This window comes from Heloderma suspectum, chromosome 17, assembly GCF_057233095.1.
Source record: "Heloderma suspectum isolate Gila_16-S chromosome 17, 16-S_ref, whole genome shotgun sequence".
In the NCBI taxonomy this organism is placed as follows: Eukaryota; Metazoa; Chordata; class Lepidosauria; order Squamata; family Helodermatidae; genus Heloderma; species Heloderma suspectum.
In genome coordinates, this window is record NC_139474.1 from 18,022,795 (window position 1) to 18,034,619 (window position 11,825).

The 11,825-nt window shown below is 48.1% G+C and overlaps 1 protein-coding gene across 1 annotated transcript in view; it reads left to right on the plus strand.

The window, feature by feature from the left end:
* LOC146334630 (methanethiol oxidase-like) overlaps positions 1 to 11,534 on the plus strand; it is a 32,217-nt gene extending 20,683 nt beyond the window's left edge. Inside the window, exons 7-12 of the mRNA XM_084824345.1 lie at positions 110 to 288; positions 3,161 to 3,239; positions 4,114 to 4,235; positions 5,501 to 5,593; positions 7,867 to 7,985; positions 8,182 to 11,534. Of these exons, the coding sequence (XP_084680471.1) occupies positions 110 to 288; positions 3,161 to 3,239; positions 4,114 to 4,235; positions 5,501 to 5,593; positions 7,867 to 7,985; positions 8,182 to 8,344 (755 nt within the window). The 3' untranslated portion in view covers positions 8,345 to 11,534. The remainder of the gene's footprint in view (positions 1 to 109; positions 289 to 3,160; positions 3,240 to 4,113; positions 4,236 to 5,500; positions 5,594 to 7,866; positions 7,986 to 8,181) is intronic.
* Positions 11,535 to 11,825: the final 291 nt, after the last annotated feature.

Below are 11,825 nucleotides of genomic sequence, written 5' to 3' on the forward strand. Positions count from 1 at the left end.
GATTTGGCCCCCAGGGTTGAGGTTCTGCACCCCTGAACTAAATCCTGCTTTTCCACTCTTTATGTATTGTTATTTTTAATTTTCTCCCCCGCCTCCCACATCTCTGAAGGCTGCTACGGTGGAAACATTAACGTGTGGGATTGGACCACCCATGAGCTCATCCAGTCGATTGACGTGGGGAAAAACTCCATCCCTCTGGAAATCCGATTTCTCCACAACCCCGACGCTGCAGAGGGGTTCATCGGCTGTGCCCTCACCAGCACAATCCACCGTTTCTACAAGGACGGGGTAACCACAGGAGTAGCAGTAACATTATCACTCATACTTAGTGCTCTACCACAAACTCAGTGTTGGAGCACATGCTTTGCATGCAAAAATTCCCAGGTTCAAACTCCAGATACAAAGGGTATTGGGCAGCAGAGCTGGAGTGCCGCTGCCCATCAGAGTAGACTGGACTAGAAGGACCAGCTGTTTTTCTCGGTATCAGCAAGCTTAATCAGTATTATACACCATAAGTATATCCTGTCTGGGATCTTTTATTAACACAGCCCTATGTTTGACTATTCTGTTTTATTCCTTATTGGGCTTGGATCTCTGTCAGGGGTGGGCAACACGCAGGCCACATGCAACCCCCTGCCCCCTGTTTCCCCCCCATGCCTATTTTATTATTTTTCAACTGGGAAGAAAAATTTAAAAAGTTGTGGTTGAAATTCGGTGGCAAACTGCTTTGGAGGCTGTCCATTCTACGCCTCCGTAGCAGTTACAAAGGCTTAGAATAGACAAATGTTGTTTTCAAACTACATTTGTCCATTCTAAGCCTCTGTAGTGGTTTGCTGTGGAACCATGAGTTTTAAACCCCCCTTTTTTCGGTGGTGCAGTGGGAGTGCAGCAAGTGGCAGGTCTGGGGGGCAGCGGGAATTGGCCCCTGGCATGCCCCAAATTGCTCATCCCTTGTCTATGCGGCCTATCTTAAGGAGCGCCTCCACCAGCACCAGACAGGCCGCTTAACAAGATCAGCCTCGAATGGCCTTCTCTCTGTCCCATCAGCCAAGACAGCTAGACTGGTGGGGATGAGGGAGAGGGCCTTTTCTGTGGTGGCCCCCACTCTGTGGAACTCCCTCCCTAGGGAACTCCGTCATGCCCCCTCTTTAATGAGCTTCCGTCGTGCATTAAAAACGTGGTTGTTCAGGCAGGCATTTGGGGTGGGTTAGGGTATTTTAGAAAACGTTTTTACTGTAGAATTTTATTGTTTTAAACTGTTTTATTGTATGTTGTACATCGCCCAGAGTGGCTGGGTGACCAGCCAGATGGGCGATTAATAAATTTAATACTAAATAAATAAATAAATACGTGTTTACATGAGGAGGGAAAATGCTGCTAACAGTGGGGCTGTTACGGTAGGACTTTAGGGCAGTAGTCCAGGGCGCCTCTCAGCAGAATAAGCAGGAAAGCCCCCAAATACAGCTGGGTTGGCTTGTCACATTTTAAAGAAAGCGAAGCATTGCATGTTTTCGTCTAAAGACCACTCAATCCAGAGTCTAAAATTGGCTAAGTCCACCACTGGTGGTTAAGGGGCATGGTGGAGACCCCACTCGCACTATGGTCTGATAGTCTTCTTAAGGTGGTGATCCAAGAAACTGCACACCGATTAAGTGAATTGGTGGCAACGCCAAAGATTTCAGTTTGCACCGAAACAACACACCGGGGCAAAGAGCCGTGCCAGCCGCTCCGCCTTTGGAAATATAAAAAGTCGGCAGTGCTTCAGATGTGTCTCTTCAAGTGTGTGTGTAGATCAAGGTGGAGATGTAGGTGAACAGGCAAGGGGAGGGCAGCTGTGCAATCATGGCAGCTGTCTGGCTCGAGGCCTATTTCTGCAAGCGGTTATCACTACGGCATCTCAGAAAGTGAATGTCTTATCTTTAGTATTATGGGCTGGCACAATCATTAACCGCCTTGTTTGACACTACCTTGCAGCTCATTTACCTTTCTCTCCCGCTCGCAAACGTTGTTTGCTCAGCTTTTGTGTTGCCTTGGCGAGTGCAGAGTTAAGTACGTAAGGTTGCACACCAATCCTGCCACTGAGATTTCTACTGTTCTCTGCGTTAAACAGACGTATCGCTTACATTATCTGTAGAGGCCCCGTGGCGTGGAGCGGCTAAGAGACAGCTGCGAACGAGGAAGTCCCAGGGTCAAAATCTCACCTCTGCCATGCACCCTCTGTTTTAGTCCTTCCATCTGTAAGATGGTGATAATAATGCTTACATGCCTTACAGACTATCTCATATATCTGTGCTAAACGTGGTGATCAGGTAGCCAGGTGTCGCACTCTACAGAGCAGAGTCCTCTGATTTGGAGAGCTGGCAGAGGTTCTCTATCTGATGGACTGGCCAGCCCAAGTCTGGTTTAAAGTCAAAGAACCACAAGGAGGTAGATCGGAGCAGGGGCCTTGGAATTGCCCATCTACGGTTAGCAACACCTGGGCAGAAGACTGAGCAAGCAGGCAAGGAATATGCGAATCAGCAAAACATGAAGCCGCCGAAGTCCTCCGAATTCCATCTCGAAGCTCGTTCCAACTCAAGGCCATATCAGATGGCGAGCTGTTCTTTACCTTTTTTGCGAGAAAATCCACGCGCATTTTCATGCGTATTTTTCAAAGGTACGCATCGCTTGTGCACATCTTTGAAATGTGCTCATTCTTCTCCCGTGGATCAAAGCGCATTTGTGCACGTTTTTCAAAAATACGCATTTTCCCATGCACATTTTTTCAAAGGAACACATGCTGTTGCACGCATTGGGGGGCTGCAAATCACACTGCGAGTTTGGAAATGTACGGACTGTGGCCGCAGATTGCATCCAAGTCCATGTTCTGTCTGGAAGGTGTATACTGGGAAAATCCTGCTCAAAAATGAACTGAAACAAATTTCTCATACTTCCCTACACACAAGTCGCCTGGTCAAGTCCTCCACACTATGGTGAGAGGTACTGTATTTCTACTGAAATGATAGTTATTATTTCTAAATTTGCACCTACAGGTATAAACTTGCATATGCGAATATTATGCAAATTGGAGTCCTCTTTTTTTCTGTGGGAAATACATTAAGTGGCTACCCTAATGAAGACGCAATCATGAATCTCTCTGATATGGCTGCTCTTCCTACAGAACGGAACCTGGGCAGCAGAGAAAGTGATCCAGGTACCCAACAAGAAAGTGGAAGGGTGGCTCATGCCAGACATGCCAGGTTAGTACGAAGGCCTTCAAATCTGGACTGCAGAAAGATTTATCATATTGTTTTGTGAGGGTCATCTGTCCCTCACCCACCCCAAGTCCCTGAGTGGCAGCAAATTCCAGGACAGCTTAATATAGAGGTAGGCAGAAGTGAGATGAGGATCTACCAATAGATCCAGGGCCAGTGTCAAGGGGCAGCATGGTCAAGCACCTGCCAAGGGCCCGCACCCCACCCGTGCACACGAGAGGATTTGTGTGTGAGTTCCAGTTCTGGGATGGAAAATGAATTCCCAGCCTAGCAGCGTGCTAGAGGCACTTTACTCCTCCTCCTCTCTCGTGGGGCCCACGACGTGGAGTGAACGCCCCACTGAGGCCAGGTGTGGCGTGTTTCCGCCAACAACTCAAGACACGTTTGTTTGCCCGGGCATTTTCCTCATCGTTAACCTTGCCAGTCACCCCGGGTTATTTTAATGAGACACTTTATTGCTATTTTATGGTTTTGTGGATCGGCTTTATGGGATGTTACCATGATTTTTGTCTTGCGAACTGCAGTGGCGTTTATTTATTTTTAAACCAAAAGTGGCCTAGAAGTTTTATGAGATAAATAAACAAATCTGTGTCTGTCTTCCTCAGCCACTCTTTTTCCCCTGGCATGGTGGGAAAACAAAGTAGACCCCACAAGCCTAAGACTTGGCTCACCCTGGGCCACTGTGCGAAAACAGGTGCTGGGCTAAATAGGCCTTCGGTCTGATCCAGCAGGCCTCTCCTTACGCTCCAAAAATCTGTTCTGCTGATTTGTTAAATTGTTTTAGTTCACAAAAAAGGTGCTTCACAACAGTTGCATGGTGTGATTCGGTGTCTTGATTCTCTCCAATGTTCTCCACAAGGTCTCATCACAGACATCCTGATCTCACTGGACGATCGGTTCCTGTTTTTGAGTGACTGGCTGCATGGAGACATCCGCCAGTACGACATTACCAACACCCGGGAGCCCAAATTGGTGGGGCAGGTAAAAGCGAGCTTTGGTCACGTTACCAGCCCTAACATTTTTTTTAACTTCACATTTATCTCGCATTACTCATTATGTTAGCTGCCTCAGCAGGCCCTTATGGGGCCCAATAGCGTAATATGGAAATATTTTTAATAATAAATAAAATGAAATAACTGCCCATCTAAATGCAAGCAGAGAAGGAGCCGGGTGGATCTCTCCGGGCAGGAAATTCCACATTCTAGGTGCCACCACAGAGAAGACCCTGTGGCGTCTTGAGGGCGTCTTGAGAACGTCTTGAGAATGTCTTGAGAACGTCTGTGACGTCTTGTGGCGTCACAGAGAAGACCCTGTGGCGCCACAGAGAAGACCCTGTCTCTCATGCCCACCCACTGTACCTCTAACTTAGATGGGGCCTCTGATTCAGATATTAAACTCAGGCAGCTTCATCTGGGGAAAGCAGTTGTTAAGTCTCCTGGTTCTACGTCAGGGAAGGGCTCGAGCCTACCCTGTATTCCGTTAAGTGCATGGCTTCTTGGTGCATCCTGAAGCAGGCCTTTAGCAAAACACAAAAGTCACAATCCCCAAGGAAGCCATGGAAGTAAAACTGACTTGTGCCTAAACCGGCCTGAGGTTTAAATTTACACGCTTCTCCGCACGGCCAAGGACGCTGGGCACAGCTGGCTGCACCGTCTGACCCGGTGTGGGGACCAGAAACTGCCAACTCCACAAGCATCTTGGCGTCCCGTTATAAACCGAGTCGTGGCTCTTTGCTGGTCAATACAGGGACGTAAACAAGAGAGGGGTCAATTAAGCAGGCAAATGGTCAAACGCAGGCAAGCAATCAGATACGTGGGGTCAGGCTAAGGCAGCAGTGGTCAAAACAGCAAGCAGTGGTCAGAAGAGCCCAGCTAGGGCTCAGCTGCAGTATGTCAGAGCTCTCTGGTCAGGGCCCGACTCATGCGGAGCCCCTTTCCTCCCGAGTAGATCTTTGCTGCGAGGCTGGCACTTCGTCAAGGTTCCCCGAGTTGGGCCTGCCTCCTCTGGGGCTGCTGCTCCCTGGGACTTGGGGGGTGCTCTGAGGCAGTCCCCCTCTTCCTGGGCGGCTGGGACCATGGCAGGCTCCTCCACATGCCCAGACCCCTGTTGCGGTGCGGGCCTTGGCAGGACCTGGGCATCATCCTCTCTTGGGGCCTCTCTAAGTCTTCCTCAGAGGAGGAAGAGGATTCCAGCAGAGGCATGATGCTTGCTGCGTTCTAACCTGACTGCATTCTGTGTCCTTGCAGGTGTTTGTCGGAGGTTGCATTGTCAAAGGCGGCCCAGTCACCGTGATTGAGGACCAAGAGCTGGACAGTCAGCCGGATCCATTTGTCATCAAGGTGCAGCATGGCGGCCACATCTTCTCCCCATTTATTATTTAGGGCACAATCCTATGCACGTTTAGGCAGAAAAAAGTCCCATAGCTCCCAGCATTCCCCAGCCAGCATGGTTGTAGGACTTTTTTCTGTCTAAATGTGTGTAGGACTGCACCCTTAGTTACTTCATACTTCTTTAATTAAATAGGCTGCTTTAAATTAAAATGTTCCTGCTGGATCAGACCATAGAGCCCTATCATTTAACACAGAATCATGGAACAGTAGGGTTGGAAGGGGCCTACAAGACCATTGAGTCCAACCCCCTGCTCAATGCAGGAATCCCAGTCAAAGCATCCCTGACAAATGGCTGTCCAGCCTCATCTTGAATGCCTCCAGTCTGGGAGAGCCCACCACCTCCCTAGATAATTGGTTCCATTGTCATATTGCTCTAAAAGTCAGGAAGTTTTTCCTGATGTTCAGCCGGGATCTGGCTTCCTGTCACTTGAGCCCATTATTCCGTGTCCTGCACACTGGGATGATCGAGAAGAGATCCTGGCCTTCCTCTCTGTGACAACCTTTCAAGGACTTGAAGAGCGCTATCCTATCTCCCCCCAGTCTCCTCAAGGCTAGACATGCCCAGTTCTTTCAGTCTCTTCATAGGGCTTTGTTTCCAGTCCCCTGATCATCTTGGTTGCCCTCCTCTGAACCCTCTCCAGTTTGTCTGCATCCTTCTTAAAATGTGGCGCCCAGAACTGGACACAGTACTCTAGATGAGGCATCACCAGTGCTGAGTAGAGGGGAACTAGTACTTCCCGGGATTTGGAAGCTATGCTTCTATGAACGCAACCCAAAATAGCATTGGCCTTTTTTGCAGCAACATCACATTGTTGGCTCATCTTCAGCTTGTGATCGACAACAATTCCAAGATCCTTCTCGCTTGTCATGTTGTTGAGCCACGTATCCCCTATCTTGTAACTGCGCATTTGGTTTCTTTTTCCTAGGTGCAGAACTTGGCATTTATCCCTATTAAATGTCATTCTGTTGTTTTCTGCCCAGCACTCCAACCTATTAAGATCACTTTGAATTCTGTTTCTGTCTTCCAGGGTATTAGCTATCCCACCCAATTTTGTGTCATTTGCAATTTTGATAAGCATTCCCTGCACCTCCTCCTCCAAGTCATTCATAAAAATGTTGAAGAGCACTGGCCCAGGACTGAGCCCTGCAGTACCCCGCTCGTTACCTTTCCCCAGTTTGAGAAGATCCCATTGATAAGCACTCTTTGAGTCCAATTCTGTAGCCAACTGTGGACCCATCCTGTTTCCCAGGATGCTTCTAGGAAGAACCAGATACTTCTGGCAAGCCAATAGCAAGGGCTTCATACCTGCTTGTCCCCATCCCCCTCCCAACTGGTATTCCTAGGTCTACTGTCTTTGAATCTGGGAGGTTCCGTACAACCACTGAGGTTGATACCTGCCCACAGACATCTCCTCTCCATGAACTTCTCTCATCCCCTTCTAAACCCATCATCAAAGCCATAGACAGCAACTGCATCTTGTGGCGGCAGGTTCCTTAAGTTAACTATGCGTTGTGTAGAGAAGAGTGTTCTTTTATTTGCCCTGGATCTACTCTGATGCTCATCCCCTGTGCACATGTACACACACTCACAGTTATTTTATGAAAGAGGGAGAAAAATGGATCTCCATCCACTTTCTCCACATCATATGCTATTTTTGTAAACCTCTGCCATTTCTTCTCTTGAGTCGCCTTTTCTCTAAGCCTCAAGCACTTTGGCCTCTCCCATAGCAAAATAAGAACATAGGAAGCTGCCAAAGAGCCTTTCTGTGCAAGGCTTTAATTGTGCATTCATGATGGTTCATTCACGGAAGTTTGTGGGTCCTTTACACAATGTTGTCATTCTCCAGGGCCTCTCCCGTGTTTTGCGACCATTATCGCAGGGGATTTTAGATCCAGGAAAGTGCAGTATTTTCCTGAATGGCATTATATTTATAGCGTCTAATTGCGCAGTTCTGCTATACCACAGTGCCATCTAGTGGCTGTAGAATGAAACATACAGAAATTCAGAGAAAGAAACCCTCTGGAAAAAAGCATGTGTAAAAGGAGCCGATCTTAATCCCGCAAAGAATCTGGAAGCAGAAGCCCCGGTAAAGGTGCAGAATAAAAGCCTCATGTAGAAATCCCCTTACGCAGAGTCAGACCCAGAGTACAGTTCTGCACACGACAAACCTGCCTCTGAAATGTGCGCAGGTTGTTCACATCTGGTTTCTCTTCCTTTCCAGGGGAAGAGGGTTCAAGGTGGCCCACAGATGATTCAGCTGAGCCTGGACGGCAAGAGGTTGTTTGTTAGCACCTCCCTCTACAGTGGATGGGACAAACAATTCTACCCAGACATGATCAAGTAAGATGCCTTTGCTATGTGCTGGTTTTCCCTTTTTTTGAAAAGCCCTTGATTTGTTTAAACATTGTTAAAAACTCCTCTGAAGCGGCGGGGAAGCTTTGCATCATGCCGCAGTGAGGTCCAAAGGTCTGGTTTTGCTGTTACCCCCAACTGAACATGACCTTTGCTTGCAACCTGTTTTCTCCTATTTGTTTAGGGAAGGCTCGGTTATGTTACAAATCGACGTAGACAACAAGAAAGGTGGCCTGAAGGTGAACAAAAATTTCCTCGTGGATTTTGGGAAAGAGCCGGAGGGTCCAGCGCTTGCTCATGAGATCCGCTACCCTGGTGGAGACACCACCTCCGACATCTGGATCTAAGTGAGGGCCTCAGTGGAGCGGAGCAGAGCTGTGTACAGCAGGGCACGGAGTGTGGACTTTTTCCTCCTATCCTAACTCTGGGTGTGCAGATTGATGCAGGTGGGGCCTCTACACAGATCAGCTTATGATTTCCATGGCTTTACATGTTGTTTTGCACTCTTGATTCAGACAGAAGGCTGGCTTATAATCTACAGAACAGAGCGGCCCAACTTTCCCTGGACTCTGCCTCTTCAGGCTGCAAATGGGGGACTTGTATGCTTGAAAGCTCTGACAAACAAAAACCACATGCACCCAAAACCTCCCTACACATAGAAACTTAGTATATCAGCAAGAAGGGTTATGACTAGCTTTCTCCTTGAGAAGCTATTTATCTATGTGCAGGGAGCTTGGTTTTTGTGGGGGGCGGGTGGGCAGGGAAGAGTATTCCAGCATGAATCTTCCCCAACCTGTGAAAGTGAAAGTGGTACAGTCCAGGAAATGTTATACCGCATGATTATTTGACTCTGTAAAATTGTTCTGAGCCTCTCCTGGTTGCATAGATTAGTCTTCCATGTATTGTTTACTCTGCCCCCAGAAATGGGCTCAAGTTACAGGAAGCCGGATTCTGGCTGAACATCAGGACAAACTTCCTGACTGTTAGAGCGATACGACAATGGAACCCATGACCCAGGGAGGTTTTGGGCTCTCCCACGCTGGAGGCCTTCAAGACGAGGCTGGACAGCCGTCTGTCCGGGATGCTCTGACTTGGATTCCTGCATTGAGCAGGGGGTTGGACTCGCTGGCCTTGTAGGCCCCTTCCAACCCTACCATTCTTTGATTCTATGAAATGATGTGGGGATACACCATCTCTGAACTATAAAGCCCAATCTGATGGAATAGTTTGTCTTTAGAGAAGTGGGCAGTATGGGGACAATATCCTTCTTTGAGTTGGCTAGAACATATTGGGTGCTTGTCCATCCAAGAGTATAGGCGGGTTGAATCTTATGCAAAAACAACCCCCCGCTCCGCTCTACAAAGCTCAAAACCCAAGGGATTTATGACTGTAGATCTGGGCCAGAGAACCTCAGGCCTGGGGGACAAATGCAGCCCCCTTAACGTCCCCAGATGGCCCCACTCCCCTTCACTGGCTACCTGTCATTTGGTGGCTTCCCGGCCTTCATATATTCCAAAAGGGTGAAATGCCTCTCTGAAGGCTGTTACTGACAGTAAGGACTTTAAGCTAAAACGCTCTGCTGTTTTGGCCCTGCCTCTTTGACTCTGCCCACCACTGGAACGTGGTCCCTGAGCATGTCTCCAAAATGGAATTTGCCCCCCTGTTCTAGACAGTGTGCTGGACGGAACTGCCACTCCAGTGGGTCGGACTGGCACCCAAGACGTAAAGTTGCACCTTTTTATAAGAACGTGAAAACAGCCCTGCTGGATCGCATCAAAAGTTCACTGGATAGTGCAGCGCCTTGCATGGTTTGTCCCCAGCATCTAATCCTCAGAGGTATACTGCCCCTGAACAAGGGAGTTCCCTGTAGCCATCCTGATTAATGGCCACCAACAGACCTCTCCTCACGTCATCTGTTGGATGTCATGGTGTGGACCACCCGGTCCTGAAATAACTCCTATAGAACCTGCGCACCCGCTTGCTGCTTAGATCACCCTGGCCCAGTTGCTCACCAGCCATCAATTTGCTAAATGCCTGGCAAAAGACCATGGCAGCTGTGCCATTTCATGGAGAATGCCCGACACATGGATCTGCAGCAGTTGACACTTTCTCCAGAATAGACTGTGAGACCTCAACCCCCTGTGAGACCCCAGGGGGTTGGACTCAATGGTCTTATAGGCCCTTCCAACCCTATTGTTCTATGATTCTATGAACGTCCTCTTAGCTTCAGGTTCCCCAGTCGATCCTGAAAAATGCTGTGGTGCTTGCAGAACCCTCCTGTTTCATCTTGGTGCCAGAAGCAGACCTATGTAGCCCGGGGTGGGCAGATGGAAGATCTCCAGAAGTTTTGGACATCAACTCCCAGAAGCCCTGTCAGCATAGCTAATGGTCAGGAATTCTGGGAGTTGAAGTCCAAAACATCTGGAGATCTACTCATCTGATCTCAGAAGCTAAGCAGGGTCAGCCCTGGTAAGTACTTGGATGGGAGACCGACTGGGAATCAGGCTTCCTGCACTGAGCAGGGGGTGGGACCCAGTGGTCTTGTAGGCCCCTCCCAACCCTATGATTCTATACTTTCTGCCCACCCATGGTGTAGGCCTTATGGGGCACACATGGGTGCAATCCCAGCCTTGTGCATATGAGAACGTTTGTCTGCCCACCAGGGTGCACATGAGGGTCTTGAATGGGATACCAGCTTTCCCCCACAAAACTATTTCCTTTCCTGCATCCCACACAATTCCTCCTTTGCTATTAACCTTCCATCATCCTTATAAATGGCAAGAGAGTAAAAAATTGTGAGGATGTAAACTTTGGACCCGACCGTTGTTTTCTGCCCTCGATCATTCTTACATGCAGAAAATGTGCATTGTGTAAATTCAGAGTTTAAGGTGAGGTCCTGAACGAACGATACTGCCCACCCGTGGAAAACGACCGTTTGTTCGTTACGCAGTAGCTACAACATTCTGCCACAAGAGGTCTCAATCACATTTCATCGCGCACAAGCCACGGAACGAAAAGTCACCTTGCAGTGGTGGAAATTTAACACGGGACCCTTGGTATGCCCACAGTACCACTTTTAAACCTGCCTGACACCAGTTTAACTATCTCATCAACAAGTAACAACAAGTTTTAGGAAGAAAATTCTTAGCCAGGCAACAATTCTCCTGGGGGAAGGCAGGACAGTTAAAACGGATCTCAAACTAGTTTTGAATTTTGTAGTAAAGGTGTTCCTGGAGCCTTTAGATTCCGAGGCTTTTAAAAACACCAACAACACAGTTATTCCTCTTCTAATGGTTGCAGCCAAACATCACAGGCACCAGTGAAAACTAATATAACTTGGTTGGGCAAAAGTCTGATGAGAACTTCTTCTGAATGTGTCAAAATTCATTTGTTCAGATGCGCCGCATAATACAGCGCAGGCTTGCTCATAATCTGGAAATCAGTATTTGCTCTTGGAATCTGGTACTCTCTGTGCCTCTGCTGTTGCTAACATGATTCAGAAATCACCTGAATAATAAAATGATTACATTTGCTGCCCATTGTTCTCTCCTTTTTTGTTTATTTCTGACTGCCAAAGTCTTTCTCCGACAGCCAAACGGTTTCCCTTCCATCCCCATCCAAGCAGGTGATATGTGTGCATTACCTAGTTGCTACTAGCCATCAAAAGCAGTCCATACATTAAATCGTTATGTTAAATGGGGGGGGGGGTGGAAAGATTTGTTTCTCGGAAAAAGTATACATCTATGAAGACTGAAAGCCAATGAGGTTTATGACTTTGAACCTCTTTAGCATATGGGGTTGGCTTGAGACCCTGGCCACAGATGTGGC